At 43.0% G+C, this 17875-nt stretch overlaps 1 protein-coding gene across 3 annotated transcripts in view; it reads left to right on the plus strand.

Annotated features, from left to right (window-relative positions):
- The window catches only part of LOC142145061 (phosphofurin acidic cluster sorting protein 2-like), a 158341-nt gene that overhangs the window by 130315 nt on the left and 10151 nt on the right, over positions 1-17875 (plus strand). For all 3 annotated transcript variants that reach the window (XM_075204540.1, XM_075204539.1, XM_075204541.1), the window contains one exon: positions 4195-4237. In XM_075204540.1, coding sequence (XP_075060641.1) covers positions 4195-4237 — 43 coding nt within the window. The remainder of the gene's footprint in view (positions 1-4194; positions 4238-17875) is intronic.

Consider the following 17875-nt stretch of genomic DNA (forward strand, 5'->3'; position numbering starts at 1 on the left):
GATGGAGTCCGGATGAAGTAGGTAGTGAAGCAGGTATTACTGGCTCAGGCGGAGTATGGGATGGTTGACTGCGGAATAACTGCATGGTATCCATACGCGTAGAAACATCCTGCAGCAATCTCAAAATTTACCCCTGGTTAGTTTCTTGTCTCTCAATGCATTCAGCTAGTATTTGGACAGAGTCCACCCTCGGGGTATGTTCCCCTAGCGGATCCATTTGGCCAGAACAAACTGTCACGGTCGTCTGAATTTCTTGATCCGATTCGGGACCCTTGGGCCTAGCTGGAGCAGGACTCAAACAGAAACTAGCAGGCTGGATGATCTTCCTGCTCATGTTCTTGCTGAATGTAAAATATAGCAGGGGAATGAGCAGTCTGGAAATGCTGACAGGAATAGTGCACTTTGTAATGCAGACAGGAACACTGCACTTTGTAATGCAGACAGGAACACTGGAACTTGGAGCCAAGCACTATCCTCTGGAGAGAAGTGTGTTGTTCTGGCAATGAACAGATCACAGCAGCAGGTTTAAATAGGATGTCCCAAACAACTATTGGCTGATCAGTTCATGTGATCACAGCTTCTGAATCTGGTTGGTCTGGAATGACCACCTGACTGCATCCAAGATGGCCGCGCCCATGCAGCAGAACAAACAGTATGTGTTTGTTTACAAACAGAGGTGTGGGGAACGGGAATGCTGCAGACGACCAGAAGGGACCCAGGTAGCCGTGATATGACAGCGGCGGATGAGGTAAGGGCGGCTAAGATCCCGATTTGTGACAGGTGTTAGTACAATTTCCACTGTCCCAGAAGCTCACAGCTTTGGTGTCTCCTCTGATTCCACCTTTTACTTCATTCCTCATATCCATCTACTGTCCTGCGCTTTGCCTCTGATAATCGCTTCTCACTAATGGAATTTCCTACCTCACCTGAACAGACTCTCCACAGCCTTCACATCACACCCTCTGAAAACCCATCTTTCATTATAGTCTTGCCTACACTGAACTATACTGCTTACATTAAGGCACGTTCACAACTGTCCCAAACTCTGCTCTGAGCTGCACTCACCCCTCCAGCCTATTCCAATTAGAATGTAAGCTCTCATGACTCTTCCTACCCTTCGTTCTCATGTCTGCATTTATTTTGTCTACCTTGTATGTCCCTGTTTTTATGTATCTCCTGTTTTCTCTACTGTATGGCACTGGGGAGAACTGTAGCACCATACAAAACAGTGACAGAAATAATAATAATAAACATTATTAGATGTGTTATTTTGAGTTACACAGACCTTGATACATTAGTATTGTGATGTACGTTTTTCCATTTGAAAGTTATTTGGCAGAACTTATTATGTGTCTGATATGTTTTTGGGTGTGCTTCAGTATAACTGGGATTACTCACTTCAGTTATTGCCTTAATCAATTGATGCCGATCTTTCTATATTGGGACAGAGTGTCCTTCTGTCCGCAAGTGCTTGGGATAAATTTGTGCGGTCGGGTCCATGTACTAAATTTATTGGATGTGTTCTCTCTCTCCCGTGTCCTCATCCCACTCAATCCCATGGAAATCTGTGAGAGGTTGATTATTAAAAATTAGCAGTTGGTTGATGGTGCAAATTAATTCCTTGGTGAAATGCCTGGTAGTGGAGATGGCTGATCTGGAGATATTGGTAGAAACACCAATTGGGAAATGGATATCATGACTGCACATCAGTAAAGTTTGGGAGAAGTGCGATAATGCTTTGGGATTGTACCATGAAGGGGATATCTGTGTAAATTTAGTAATCCATTGTAGCCCCAACAGTGCCGGATTAAGGGAATGGAGGCCCCTGGGCTAAGGGGGTCTCCATTCCCCCGTGAGTACCCCCCCATGATCCAAGCTGCTCGCCCCCCCCCCTGTGATCCGAGCTGCCCGCCCCCCGCCCCCCTCCCCTCCTGGCACTTACCTCCTTCTCCAGCGTGCTGTACGCTCTTTACCTAGGAGATCTCGTGAGAGTGAGACTCGCGAGATCTGCTCAGTAAGGAGACTACAGCTCGCCGGGGAAGGACCGCAGTGAAAATGCTCAGCAGCACTGATCGCGCCAGGGGTGCCCCCACCCCCGACCGATCAATACTGCTGCTGAGCACTTTCATAGGCCCCTGGGCTGTAGCCCAGTTAGCCCTATGGTTAATCCGGCCCTGAGCCCCAAGTGCAGGTAGTAGTTGCATAATAGGGGGTCTATTTTGAGGTGTGATCTAAAGAAGCGTGTACAAGGTGTTACAAGCTTCAGGGACATTAAACTCTGTACATGGAAAGCCATTGTTTTTGTGTTTGTCATATTATCCTTTTATCTCATCCCCAAGCCTTCATATCAGTCTTATTCATGTGTAAAAATCTATTAATACAAGCAAATACATTGAACTGGAATGCTGAGACTACTCTGATGTACATTGAGTGATTATGTCCTGAAATACTGATTGCATTAAACATCCTTAAATTAATCTGTGGCAGTGATTTATGTTTGTAGAAACCATGTCATGACACTGTGAAACTGATTTAATATATTGTGACTGTGTACGTTCTCCTGTCCCCTCATCCCCTTTACTTTTCTTCCTTTTCATTTCCAGTATCTTGTACATCTTACAATAACCATTTCAGCTCTAATACCCTCCCAGCTATATTGTCTCAACTCTTTCTCTAAATTATGTCCTTCAGTCTGTTTCTCTTGTGCCCCTCAATCTCCTGTCCTCCTAAATATCCTTCAGCATACATCTAATGTGTCCCTCACTCTCTTGTCCTCCTAACTCTGCTTTGACTTACTTCTCATGTGCCCCACAATCTCCTGTCCTCCTAGCTCTGCTTCTACTTCTCATGTGACCCTCAATCTCCTTTCCCCCTAACTCTGCTTCGACGTACTTCTCATGTGCCCCACAATCTCTTGTCCTCCTAGCTCTGCTTCGACTTCTCATGTTACCCTCAATCTCATGTTCTCTTAACTCTGCTTTGAATTACTTCTCATGTGACTCTCAGTCTCCTGTCTTCCTAACAATCCTTCATTCTACATCTAGTGTGACCAACAATCTCCTTTCCTCCTAACTCTGCTTTGAATTACTTCTCGTGTGACCCTCAATCTCCTGTCTCCTAACTCTCCTTCGACCTACTTCTCATGTGACCCTCAATTTCCTTTCCTCCTAACTCTGCTTCTACTTTTCATGTGACCCTCAATCTCCTGTCCTCTTAACTCTGCTTCTACTTCTCATGTGACCCTCAATCTCCTGTCCTCCTAATTCTGCTTCTACTTCTCATGTGACCCTCAATCTCCTTTCCTCCTAACTCTTCGTCGACTTACCTCTCATGTGACTCTCAATCTCCTGTCCTCCTAACAATCCTTCAACCTACATCTAATGTGACAAACAATCTCCTGTCCTCCTAACTTTGCTTTACTTCTCATGTTACTCACAGTCTCCTTTCCGCCTAACTCTGCTTTGACTTACTTCTCATGTGACCCTCAATCTCCTTTCCTCTTAACTCTGCTTTGACTTACTTCTCATGCAACCCTCAATTTCCTGTTCTCCTAACTCTTCTTCGACTTCTCATGTAACTCTCAATCTCCTGTCCTTCTAACAATCTTTGGACCTACATCTAATGTGACCAACAATCTCCTGTCCTCCTAATTTTGCTTTACCTTACTTCTCATGTTACTCACAGTCTCCTGTCCTGCTAACTCTGCTTCGACTTACTTCTCATGCGACCCTCAATCTCCTGTCCTCCTAACTCTCCTTCAGCCTACTTCTCATGCACCCCTGAGTCTCCTATATTACTACCTGTCCTTCAACCTGTTTCTTATTTGTCCCTTAATCTTCTGTTCTACTTTCTCTTTCAATCTATTCAAATGTACACCCAGCTCCTGTTTTCTTACATGCTCCCTGAAACTCTGTTCTGCTTCCTCATCCTCTTTGTATTACCCATGTGCCTCTTCAAACTTTGTTCTACTTAAGATTGTTCAGCCTTTTTCAACACTTCCTCAGTTTTTATCTTATATCTCTTTCTATTATGTATAATTTTTGATTGTGTATCTCTTTCTTACCTAATTTTCAAATCTGTTTTTCTTTTATGCAATTTTTTGTTGCTCTATCTTGCTCTTGATGTATTTCTGTTTTCACCTCTGCTTTGCTTCTCAATTTCCTCTTTTCCTCTTTCTGCCCTCCTTTCTCTCAGTGCTGACGAAGATTCTTGCCAGAAGTTTGTTCCATTTATTGGGGTGAGTTCTTATTGTACAAAATACTAACCTGAACTGTCATCATACTGTATAAAGTTGTTGTTTGAAACCATTTCTCTGATTTAATATGTCTAGCAGCATATATAACTACTTAGTGATGCAACACTGAACAGTTAGATAATAGTGAGAATAAATGAACATTAACAATTATAATATTTTGTTCTAGTAAAAGGCTCCTGGCTCCATGATGTACATTATATAGCACACCCGCCACAGGCGAGCATAGAAAAGATAAGAAGTCTAGCAGTTCAAGATGTAGTTGGTACAATTGAGTGAATGAGAAATTTGATTTTGAGTTGAATAGAACATTTGCCAATAGATGTGCGGAATATAAACGCCCAAAAGAACACAAAGGAAAAAAACAAAATTCAGTTAATTCACCTGTTAATGATATAAGCATCAATGATAAAAGGTGTTTTAAAAGTGTTTTTTTGTTTTTGTTTTTCCCGCCCATTAAATACCTTTTATTAGGAGGTTAGAATGTCTTCTGTACATACATTTGTACAGTTGCTCCTGATTGCAGACACATACCTAGGATGCATACCATCATCATTAGTAATCTGTACCTGGAGCATGAGATACGGCTGAACACAAGTACCTGAGAGATGCCCAGAGCTAGGATTGGACGCTGTTCCTGCGTGCGCTCATGTTTGGCACACCCTTACTGTACATTGACGATGCATATACACCCCTTCCCTCCCTCATATTGTAGGCTGTAGACTTTTGCGCTCTAAGATGAATGTGGCTGCATTCTGTGGCGTTTGATCCGGTTCTGGGCCTGTGCAGAGTGATTGTGCGGATTATACGCACAAAATCGCTGTTTACGTCCCATAATGAATCAGGCCCATAAAGTGTGGACCAGAATAAATTAGTGTTTTGTTGACTTGATTTTAGTGGGGTTCAGTGTATATTGCATGTGTGGTTTTCAGTTCTGCGTATATGCAAGTTTTGGATTTCTTTCTTTCATGCTTGTATATGTTATTTTCTTTCCGTCTCTTTAAATAATAAATGAGATGAGCAGGTTTCCAAAATATAATATTTCTATAATTTATTAAAAAGGTATTATACATAGATACAGCCATACTGGACGAAGCAGACATACGGCCAGGTTCTCAAATGCCAATTGACACCCTATATTTGATTAACTTATTGTTTTATAGAATATGAAACTCCTTCTTACTTCAAAACACACCTTCCCAGCTTACATCACTGCTGGCACTCTATCATTAAAATAACATGTTCTATTGGTCATTTATTTGGCCATATCCGGTGAAATACAATCACATGACAATTATATAATCTGTTTTGTTCATGAATTGTGCAATAATGAAAAACATGTCTCTTGTTATGCAATTCTGTATTTTTCCATTTTCTTAAAAGTACAGACCCTAATCTTAGATTAGTTATATATATTAGGGATATATGAGCCTATATGTATTTCTGTTAAAAGTTACTTCGACAGTTTCCCTCCGTTTTATATACACATAAAAGGTACTTTTTCATGTGACTATAATTAATTGAATAGGAGTATATATTTCTGTCAGCACTGATGTTCTTGGATTGGTTTGACTCTCGCAAATATTTGTATACAATACAATCTATACTTTAAACAAGTATACAGAAACAATATTGCCACAATTATTACCACAATAAATTTCATGTAAATATACATTAGGTTTGATAGCCACTTTTCAAGTCCAAAGAACCATATGCTTGGATTCAAACATGTCCATGATAAATCATTTTAAAAGTCTTTATAATACTTTTGTCATCAAAAACCTTCTTCATATTATGGGCGTTGTTTATATAACGTGTAATTATAGTTTCTGGTTCGGAAGTGTCGTTGATTAGGTAATAAACAATGGACTCCAAGTTCAGTCTCAAGGATTAAACTTTATCCTCCTGTTTGAGCTGTTAAATAGTCCAAAACTACTCAATGTTGTAAAAGTTCATATTTAAATACCTGTAATTCAAATCCAACATAATGAAAGTTATCATGATAATTTTCAGCTTACATCACTGCTGGCACTCTATCATTAAAATAACATGTTCTATTGGACGGTCATTTATTTGGCTATATCCGCTGAAATACAATCACATGACAATTATATAATCTGTTTTGTTCATGAATTGTGCAATAATGAAAAACATGTCTCTTGTTATGCAATTCCGTATTTTTCCATTTTCTTAAAAGTACAGACCCTAATCTTAGATTAGTTCTATATATTAGTGATATATTAGCCTATATGTATTTCTGTTAAAAGTTACTTCGACAATACACACTGTGATATCTGCATTTAGACTCAAAAGAAGATGTCTGTTGTGGACCGCAATTAGAATTTTGTAGCATAAATGCGATATTTGAAGCCACATTACCTGAAGTTGGCCAAGCTGCATATTGTAGATCAAGGAGACTTTCAAGACAAGTTTCACAAGCATGGGCTTCACCAGGGGTCCCTGCAAGCTTACCCTACTAGGCAGCAGCTGACAATAGACAAACCTGATGCACATGGCAAGAATATGTAAGCCATGTCATGGGAAGTCCCCAGTCACAGTTTCGGAGTTAGGTGTAGACGGTATGATCGGTAAATAAGCAAGGTCAGGACTTGTCACAACAACTGTCAGGCCACAAGGAACAGTGGTGGTCAGAAACCAAGCTGTGGATTAGTTAGAATAGCACATAAAGTGACTGCTCACTTAAGCAGAAATGCAGTCTTTGCTCAGAATGTGCACGAGCTGTCCTTTGTATTGAGTACCCACTCATCTGATCCTTAAATAAGAGGCAATCTGATATTAGTTTTTTTGTTCAGGAGTTGCTATGGGAAAGTTTTGATGAAAGGATAGCAATTGATCACTAATGATGAGCATGGCTCAATGACATGCGGAGCTAATTTAAGGTAAGAACTTTGAGCTATACTTTTATCTGGACTTAAAGAGAGTGCCGTTCAACACTGTGGGTCAGCGCATGTCTTATGACAAGTAAAGGCTTTAAGATTTGAAAGTTGCTTCCCACAGGGCTTGGAAATTTGAGAAGTGAGGACTGGAAGCCGAAGATTACGGTGGGGACCAGAGAAAATAAAATATGTTCCATTAGTAGATTAAAGATGATTATTATTGTGTGTAGAAAATCTGTCCTGTCATTATAATCTATGGAAACATAAAACAGAGGTAATGTTTGTGGATCTGACTGACACTTTCCAACTTTCCATTAGAGAGGGTGATATGTGTTAAAAGTGAAGGTTTCAGTTCAATTAAACTGAGGTTCAGCTGTACAAGAAATTTTGACACAGAGAAGGAATAATAACAGACAAGAGAGAATGCTAGTATACTCATTTTTCGTTTTGAACAAATTTCAGATTAATCGTATGTCACTAATCACTTGCCAAAATAATAGTTTGTGGAGGGGAGTGGCTAGGACGCCATATCGGATGGCAGCATTAAACAGACTCTCCACACCTCGGGACCCATATAACTCCTATTTCAGGGACTCCCTTACCCGCTGCACTGCCCCAAGTGAGTGGCTGGTCTCCAAAACTGCTGGTGGACCTCCTGGGCTCTCTCCCAACTCTCTGAGTGCTCCTGGAGATCAGCTGTGCACCTCCGTGACTTGGCTGTCGTCTGCCCCTTGTGGCTGTCCCTCCACTCCCACCCGTTGGGGCACTCATCTGGCCTCACTCGATCCGGGACGGCGTTTGTTGTCTGCTGTCCGCCTGCGGTAATATCGGAGGCCTACATCCGGCCGAGACCTCAGGCTAAATTTTCAGCTTCCTGCCGGACACCTCTCTTCCGATTCTGCGGCGGCATCATCGGCTGGTCCCGATGCCACAGGCGAGCAGTGCCCCTACACAACCCTCTCACCCTTACTTGGGCTACTAGTGGAAGAGTCTTGGGCTGTACTCATTGGATTGGTATTCCCTGACTGAGTTCATCCAACAGCAGCATCAACAGTCATCCCTGCCACATCCCTACTGAGTGGTCTGGGAGTCAGGATACTTATCCACACATGAGCCAGGATTCCAACACTGGACACATAGCTGTCCTTATTTTGTATCCTTGGCTTCGCATCCTTTGTTTCAACTCAGCACCCCGCTGTTTGGACTCTGTCCAGTATCCCTCGTAGAGAATATATACATCTGATTTAATCTCCACCTGATACTCCAGTCTGATCTATCCATGTTCTAACCCCACATGTCTCGTGGGAGCGAGTCATATTCTGACGCATTACCCTGAAAGATGTAGCAACAATTCGTGCCAACCTGGACACTCTTAAAGGCCAATTTAAAGATCAAGAAAATCGCTCCCGACGGAACAACATTAGACTCGAAGTTCCAGAGTCGATTTTGGCAGAAGAGCTATACTTGCACGTCCTTTTCACCACCTTGGCTCCAGACTTACCCCCTGCTGATTTCCGCTCAGACTGTGCACATCGAGCTCTCTGACCCAAACCTCAGCCTTCTCAATCACCCGAGATGTCATCGTACGCCTTCATTATTATTCCACTAGGGAGAAGATTATTTTCGCTGCTCGAGATCATCGGGACATTTCCTACTCTGGAACCAACCCTCTCTTCTCCCAGGACCTTTCTCCTATTATGTTGAAGAAACGACGAGACCTAGCTGACATTACTCAACGTCTACGCTCAGCTGGCATCCATTATCGTTGGGGGTTCCCCTTTCAGCTCTCCTTTTCATACGTCAACCACGCATATTCACTCAAGACCCCGGAACAAGGTCGGGACCTGTTTCAAACTCTGAAATTCCCAGATCTCCCGAGCTCATCCTCCACCTTGTCACCAGTGACCCTCAAATGTCCTCCACAAGCTGAATGGTCCACTACGTAAATATTACTGCTTGGACTTTCTCTATAGTGTTCTTTATTTGTTATTCTCGCTCTAATTTCTATTATGATTATTCTATGTTACAGTAATTACATTTGCTCAGGGTCTCGCTGTGACAGAGGTGACCCAGAGCCTTCGTCTATTCCCGTTTGTCCACGGGTTACTTTTGGGTCTCATGCCCTCTCTTACTCCCTCTCCCCTCCTGTGGTGAGACCCCTGATCAAACTCACTATTCACAATCTATGACGCTGTTTCATATGTTATACACATTGTTGAAGTTCTGTTCTTCCCGTTTTAGGTTTGGTTCTTTACTTCATCTTCCTTAGACTCGCGAAAATATTTGATGTTGCGCTATACTTGTCCATTGTTTATTATATATATATATATATAAGATGTTCGTGCTCTTTGTTATTTCTCCTCTTGACGGAGGTTACCGTGTCGGGGGACACTGGGTGGTGGTGTTTTGCTGCTACTTAGAGGTTTCTTACTTAGACTCCACTTATTTACTGCTGGGTGTCCCTAGACACGGTTTTGCTCCACTCCTCTATACTACATAGATATGATATAACATAATGCGTATTTAATCTGTTTTCTTTTATGTGGTTTATGCTCAGCTCTTTGTTATATTTCATGTGTTTGGTTTGCATGTAAACGCTTCCTTTTCACATACTTTCACTCGCAATGCTTATTGTTTGACCTGCTATCCCGCTCCCACGACCCCTTAATGGTCGCTTTTTCCATTCACTCTTGGCTGTCCGTGCCTCACCCTCCTTTTCCGGTACCTATGTTGTACCTCTTGTTTCGAGCCTGGACCGGCTTCCCTCCAGGGAAGTTGGTCTCCCACCTTCTCTTTTCTATCTCCTTCCTGTCTCTAATCACTAGCCCTCTTACTCTGTCCAAGCACCCAGACCCGCCATGACTCTTAAAATTCTCTCCCTCAATGCTAATGGCCCTAATTCTCCCACCAAACGCACAATGGCCCTTCAGCATTTTAAACGCCTTAGGGCAGATCTCGTTTTCTTACAGGAAACACATTTCAAGACTCCTCACCCTCAATTGACATGCAAGACACCCACATACTTATTATGCATCTTCCATAGTAAACAAATAGGTACTGCCATCCTCATACATCACAACATTCCTTTCTCACTGGAATCTCTTTATGCTGACCCTTTAGGCAGATATCTAATCGTTGTTGGATCTTTAGGTTGCGCCAAGCTTACTCTAGTTTTGTGGTACGCTCCTAGTGTGGGTACCTTCTTGTTCGCGTTTTTTGAACATCTCTGCTCCATAGCCCAAGGTCAAGTAATTATAGGTGGCGATTTCAATTCCACCCTGGACCCTGGGATGGATCACTCCTCTATGTCCTCCTCCCATGCCTCCGTTCACGGAGAATCTAAAACCTTGGCATCCCTCCTCAAATCCTACGACTTCTATGATGCTTGGCGCCTCGGCCATCCGTCCGGTAGGCAATATACCCACTTTTCAGCTCCACATAGCATTCATACTCGCATTGACCTCATTCTCATTTATCGCTTTACCACTCAACAACTTATTGACTCAGACATTCTTCCGGTTTCCTGGTCTGACCATGCTTTGGTTCTCCTCGAAATTACCTTCCCTCGCCCACGCTCCTCTCTCCCAAAATGCAGACTATATGACACCCTACTTCTAAAGCCTGATCAGGTTACCTCCATTTCCGACTCCATTAAGGAATTTATCTCTCTAAACTCCTCGCCAGATATTTAGCCTCCCATCCTTTGGGAAGCGCATAAAGCTTCCATACGCGGCACACTTATCTGCCTGTCCGCTTCTCGTCGTAAGGCTGAACTCACTCGCATCGCGGAACTTGAATCACAAATCGCATCTCTTACGATGTTACATAAGCGTTTCCCGAAACGTAAGACTGACCTCAAACTGATTACCCTTCGCGGGCAATTACATCAACTGCTTTCCAAAAAGGTGGCCAAAACACTTCGATGGCTTCACCAGAAGTTCAACGAGAGGGGCGATTAAGCAGACAAACTCCTAGCCCAGAAACGACGAGATAAACGCACCCGTAACCGTATCGCCTCTATCAAGAACCACTCAGGGGACCTTATCTATGATCTGAAACATATAGCTGACATCTTTAGAGACTTTTACTCTTCTCTCTCTAATCTCCCACTTAAAATTTTAGATCCTTTATCTTTACAATCTAAAATTAGTGACTTCTTATCCTCTATCGCCCTGCCCTCACTTACTCCAGCACAATCTGATTTTCTTAATGAGCCATTTACGTCCAACGATATTGCCCGAACAATTAAAGACCTCAAAAATGCTTCAGCCCCTGGCCCAGATGGCTTCACAGCTGTATATTACAAAACCTTTGCCAACTCCCTTATGCCCATGATCCTTGAGCTCTTCAATTCTATGCTCCTCGGCTCTAAATTCGTTCAGGCAACAACTCGGGCAGACATTGTTGTTATACCCAAGCCTGATCGTGACCCACAACTCTGCGGAAACTATAGACCCATTTCTCTGCTGAACGTAGACCTTAAATTGTTTGCGAAACTCCTCGCTAATCGCCTGAACACTGTCATCACCTCACTGATTCGCCGCGACCAGGTTGGTTTTATACCGGGTCATCAGGCATCGGATAACACCCGACGAACTATTGACTTGACTTATGTTTCCAACTCCTGCAACATGGGTTGGCCCTATATGCAACAGGCGCTTGAGGTCATGGGCTTGATGGGCCCCTTCCTTTGTGGCGTTGCTTCTCTTTACTTTAATCCGACTGCATCCTTCCTGGCTAATGGTTTCCAATCCTCTCCCTTTGCGATTCGGAATGGTACTCGTCAGGGGTGCCCATTATCCCCACTTATTTTCGCTCTAATGATCGAACCCCTGGCTCGTAAAATTTATATTAATCTTGATATTTCCAGTGTCCGGGTGGGTTCTTCTGAACATAAATTATTTTTATACGCGGATGATATCCTTTTGTCAGTCACAAACTCCCTCATATCGCTCCCAAACTTACTCAAGGACATCACTCTCTTTGGCACTCTTTCCAATTACAAAATGAATGCTTCCAAATCAGAAATTCTCGACCTTAATATCCCCACTGCCCTTCTGTCAACCCTAAAATCTAGCTTTGATTTTAGATGGCGGTCTCACAAACTGAAATATCTTGGGATTTACCTAACTCGGTCCTGCGACCAGATGTACGCTGCAAATTTTTCCTCTTTATTTTAAGCCATTAAGACTGACCTTTTAAAATGGGACAAACTTATTATTTCCTGGACGGGTAGAATAAACTCCCTCAAAATGAACATCCTCCCTCGGATTTTATACCTGTTTCAGACCGGGTAAGGTCTCAAAGTCCACGCTAATTCCTTTAAACTCCTGCAACAAATGGCTACCAAATTTGTTTGGTCTGCTAGGAAGCCCAGGATTCGAATGCAGACTGTCCATAAATCAATTCAAGAAGGAGGTCTGGGAGTTCCCCACTTTCTTAAATATTATCGTGCTACTCATCTCACCCAGTGTGTACTCCTTCACACTCCTCTGGAACAGCAAGTTTGGGTCGATATTGAATCCGCTCTCACTGACACTACCTCGCCCTCCTCGCTTCTGTGGCTGAAACCACAGCATTGGTCCTCCCTCTCACATCTCCCCCCTCCTCTAGCATTCACACTCGCCTGCTGGACTCATATAGTCTCCTTGTACAACTTAGTCCCCAACTCATGGCGTATGACGCCTCTATGGAATAATCCTTCTTTTACTCCTGGAGTTCGCCCGCTTCAATTCTTCCATTGGACGCGATGTGGCATCAACTTCCTCTCCGACTTCATGCCGCTTCAATTCTTTCCCTGTTTTGCAGACATTCAAGAGCGCTTTCGCATCCCTTAGACCTGCTTCTTTCAATACTTCCAACTTCCACATTTATACAACTCTATCCGACGTACAGTCACTGATATACATCTATCCTCTCCTTATTCACTTTCTGTGATCTTCGCTCCCCTTCCAGGGGCTTGATCTCTACATTCTACCGCCTTATGGTAAAACACAAATCCCCTCCTAAGAATCCCCACAAACTCAAATGGGAGGAGGACATGGGGGAATCACTTCCTCCTGAGGAATGGGCTAAGATTCGCCTGAACCTCTCAAAGACTTCTATCTGCGTTAAGATGAGCGAAAATTGTCGCAAGATTTTTTACCATTGGTATTTGGTACCACACCGTCTTCATATAATATATCCAGGCTCCTCATCGCTGAGCTGGCGTCATTGTGGTCGAGAGGGTACTCTGTCTCATATATGGTGGCACTGTCCAAAACTACTTCCTTTCTGGAAATCCATCCACCGGTTAATTTTCAGTATCACTCAGGTTTCTCTTCCTCCATCTCTTTCGTATTCTCTTCTCCCTCGCTCTACTCCTAAGATATCGAAATCAACTCAGAAACTTATTACACATATTCTTAGTGCCGTTAGATGCCAAATTGCCCTTTTTTAAAAAAAAAAAACAAAGTCCACCCTCCCTGCCCTCTGTTATCAACCGTATCTGGCAAGTCTATCATATGGAATATATTACTAGCATTCTTCGCCACACCCCTGTCCAATTTAATAAGGTCTGGAGTCCTTGGACTGAATATCATGGAGCCTCTCCTCCTCTTGCTTTTTAAGACCTTTGAGCCCTAACCACCGATTTGTAGCCCTGTCATGGATCCTCATCTTCATTTCACTTTTTTTTCTCACCGCTTTGGCTAGTGATTTCCCCCTTCCCACTTACTCCTATTCTTTTCTCTTTCCCTTCCCTTCTCTCAACTCTCCCTGAATTTTCTTTTGTCTCCTCATATCAGTAACAATATGCTGTTTACATTACCTGGAAACTATGTTATGGTTTTGCTTCACCTGCATTGTCTGTTTCCCTCATTCTCTGTTGTGTAAAAATTTAATAAAATATCTTTTAAAAAAATAAAAATAATAGTTTATGGAACTAGTCAATATTAGTTAATTTAAGGAATCTTTTGGTAATTGTGACTGGATCACTTATAAATAACTTATGGTACAAGTGTATTTAAAGGAAATAGTGCAGGGTGCTTATTTATATAATTGCAAATGTACTTATTTTTGATATAGTGTGTATGTTTGTAAAGGAAATATTTTTATTTCTGAGACCAGGGGAAGAAATTCATTTGTTTTATCTTTGCTAGAGGAAATGCATTATATATCTGATACAATAAGTCTTTGTTGAGGAAGTCTTTTGTGTATCTTGGAGTAGGGAAATGACTTGTTTGGGGGTTTGTGACTTTCTTTGGGAATGTGTATTCTGTAGCTGTCTGAAGAAAGAACCCATATTAATCTCATGTTAATTAGGCCATTTGATGTGTGAGGGTCCAGCACCTGAAAGCACAGGAAGGTTTAATTAAGGCTTGCTCCTAGATTTCCTTTGTCTTAAAAGAAGATACAGGAAATCACAGCAAGTTTTAGGATATCACAGATAAGTGTAAATATTGTTAGCCTTGCATGGCATGTAAATCCATGTTTGGGTAAACAAATTGCATCCTGATTCTAAAAATAGCTCAGACCTCAGTGGGCTGGCTTTCCCTGTGTGGATGTGTTCAAATCTATATAAAAAGCACCGTCTTCTATTGAAAATTGTTCATCTTGCTTCATAGGATCTGCTCCCCGATAACTTCAACCAGGGGTGAGCAAATAAACATCACTTGCTTCAAAGACCTGCTTGGAAACTTCTCTATCCCTGTGACCCACAGATTAGACCCAAAATCTAATCCGTTCCCATCTGTTTCTGAGGTTTGGACCCAGGATCCAGTACCATCGCTCTGCTGTTACCCAGCAGCTCTGGCCAGTGTGATAGGCCAGGGGTGATCCATCCACTGCAACCCTGATCTATAGGACGAGGTTAGGGATACCAGCCCAGCTACACCAGTAATGGGGTACACTCGCAGCATCAGTTACCCAGAAGAAACCCGGTACTGGATGCCAGTAAAGGAGTCCAATGGTGACAGCACGCGTAAGCCCCTCCTATTGCAGTGAGAGGACACGTTTGGGATACCGAAAGGGAACGGTGGCAAAGTAAGCCCAGCCGGTTCCCAGCAGCAAAAGACAGGGTGGCATAGGCGACCATCCTGTCACAGTAATAATTAACACTTTCACCTATAAATGTAGGAGACATCTCATATGCATAACATAGCTGATTTATGGAGTCATTAATCACTGTCCAAATGATAACTGAACCATTTTAAGTTTGAGGCATTCCTAGTATAAGAAGTTCCAGGATGTAATTAGAATATGTGTGCAGATTTATAAAATGGAAACACTAATAATAATTAAGAATTATACAAGTGTTGAACAAGGGAGGAACAAAGATGACAACAGTTAAATTGAAGCCATCTGTGACAGGATGGACCTCCTGTGCCACCCTGTCTGTTGTGCTGCTGGGGACCGTTTGGGCTTGCCTTGCCACCATCCCCTTTTCTTTATGCCAAATGTGCCCTCTAACCGCAGTAGGAGGGACTTTTGCTGCTGCCACCATTAGGCTCCTTAGCGGCACCTAGAACCACCTCCTTCTGGGTAACTCTTGCTTCTAGTGTACCCCCTTGCTGGTACACCTGGGCTGGTACCCCTGACCTCTTGCCTTCAGATCAGAGTTGATGTAAATGGTTCCCCCTGGCCTATCACACTAGCCAGAGCTGCCGTTAGGGAGCAGAGCGTCAGTGCTGGATTCTGGCTCCCAACCTCAGAACAGCCGGATAACGGATAAGATTTGGTCTAATCTGTAGGTCACAGGAATTACATCAGGTAAGTAGTCATGAAAGCAGGTTCTTGAAGCAGTGATGGTTTATTAGCTCAAGTGTCCTAATAAGGACAGTTACATACACTAGTTTGAAGTACTAGTAATATCCAGAATTACAGATGGTATAATACATTTCAGTGTAAAACAGGGTTTTTTAAATACAACTTTGGACATTAGCTTTAGCACTTTTCTATAATCACTTTCAAGATTCATTAAATGTGCTCTACTGAATGCATGCTTCGTATTTAACTAATGACCTCCTCTTCTCAAATAACCTCAATCCTCTGGCAATAACACGGATCACACGGACACTGCTTCACCTGCAGCTCTTTTTCACGATTGTCTCTACCCCATCCACACCTCCAGGTCTGGGAAGCAGACTAGGAGGTATGTTTGGACTTTTTCTTTCGAAACACTGCACATTCAAGGTTCCTTTCACCTGTCCAATTTTTTCAACTCCTTCACTTTGTGTATTGATGTAAAGTCCCACTATAGTCCAACAATTTCTAGCTCATTTCTTATCCTCAATTTCACCATCCTAATTGATGATCCACATTCTCCGTATGCTTTGAAAATTCTCTCTCCCTAACCACCTCGCTCTGACTCTTCCAGTAGATCCATTAAGGCCATTACTTTGTTCTTGTTTTCTCCACATATTGCTCTCTCTGATTAGTTTAATACTCTTTTAGTCTCTTTCCGTCCATTATCTAGATCACGGGCAATCTCTGCTCCACCATTTTAACCTTTCTGCACTCTATCTCAACCATCCTTATCATATCCTCAGAAATCTCAGGTCTATAACTTTCAACAACATGGCTCCTCTCTGCAACATAATTTAAACTATTTCTCTATTCTTTTGTCCTGATTTGACATAACCACTTCACACTGCAGCAACAGTTCCAGCTACTCTTTCTTCTCACCTTTTAACCATGATCTCAGCCATGGCACACACAAACAGTACACTGAAGGAAGTTGCAGTGGCCCCGGGACTGGCTGCCTTTCTTAATAGGGGCAGCCTTCATGTTCCTTGAGGGACTGGGTCAGGTGGGGCTTACTGTGCTAGTGTAAACCCCACTAGGCACTGGATTGGCGGAAGGGGCTGTCCTTTAGGACGGCTGCCAATCCAGTTCTGGACTCTGACGGTAGGTACTTTTTCCCACTCCTTGCATGGTCCCTGGGGAGGGATGTCTTTCCTCTCCATGCTCTTTCTAGTGTAAAGTGGTAGTGTCTGACTCCTCATGTGCAGACACCAGAAAAGGAGCCATCTAGGAGTTCCAGCACTCCGGTGCACCTTCCTTCTATCTGTAAGGTACCAGATTAGGAGGGTCAGTTTTCTGAGTGGTTAGTCAGATAATAAGTTAGTCAGATTGTTTTCTGATTGTGTGCTGCTTCTGTCCTACATTGTAAAATCAATGTGTACCTCTTTGTGTATCATGTCTGATAGTGGGAGATCCTCCAGGGATAGGCTTGGGTAATATCCATGGAAAAGTTTTCCTGCGCTGGATGCAACTCCAAATTGCCTTCTGGACAGCCAGGTGTGGATGCTTGGTGTGCGGCCTGGCAGTCTGAGGATCTGGGGGTCCTGGTTCTGACATGGCAAAGCCTGCATGGACTAGGTCTCTAGCCAGTTCTGTTACTGAGCTTACTCAGCTTGTCCCTGCCCTGGAGGGCAGGAATATGGAAGATCCAGTGCCTGAAGCACCAGACGAAGTAGCTGCGGTCTTAGAAAAGAACCAGCTTGGGCCAGAAGTTTAGTGACTTCAGTTCAGGACCAGGTTAAGGTTTCCTACTCTTTAGAGAGTTTGCTAGAATCCTTTACGTCATCCCTGTATAAGCGCAGGAGTGTGGTGGTGCCACAAACTGGGAATGAGTCAGATTTTGATTGTTCCTAGAGGAGGCCGCAGTCAGTGTAGGGTCGGATGTGGAGGACTGCTATGGGGGGAATGTCCCTTTGGACCATCAGTGAGTGGATGAGCTGATACC

The sequence above is a fragment of the Mixophyes fleayi genome, chromosome 3 (genome assembly GCF_038048845.1).
Source record: "Mixophyes fleayi isolate aMixFle1 chromosome 3, aMixFle1.hap1, whole genome shotgun sequence".
In the NCBI taxonomy this organism is placed as follows: domain Eukaryota; kingdom Metazoa; phylum Chordata; class Amphibia; order Anura; family Limnodynastidae; genus Mixophyes; species Mixophyes fleayi.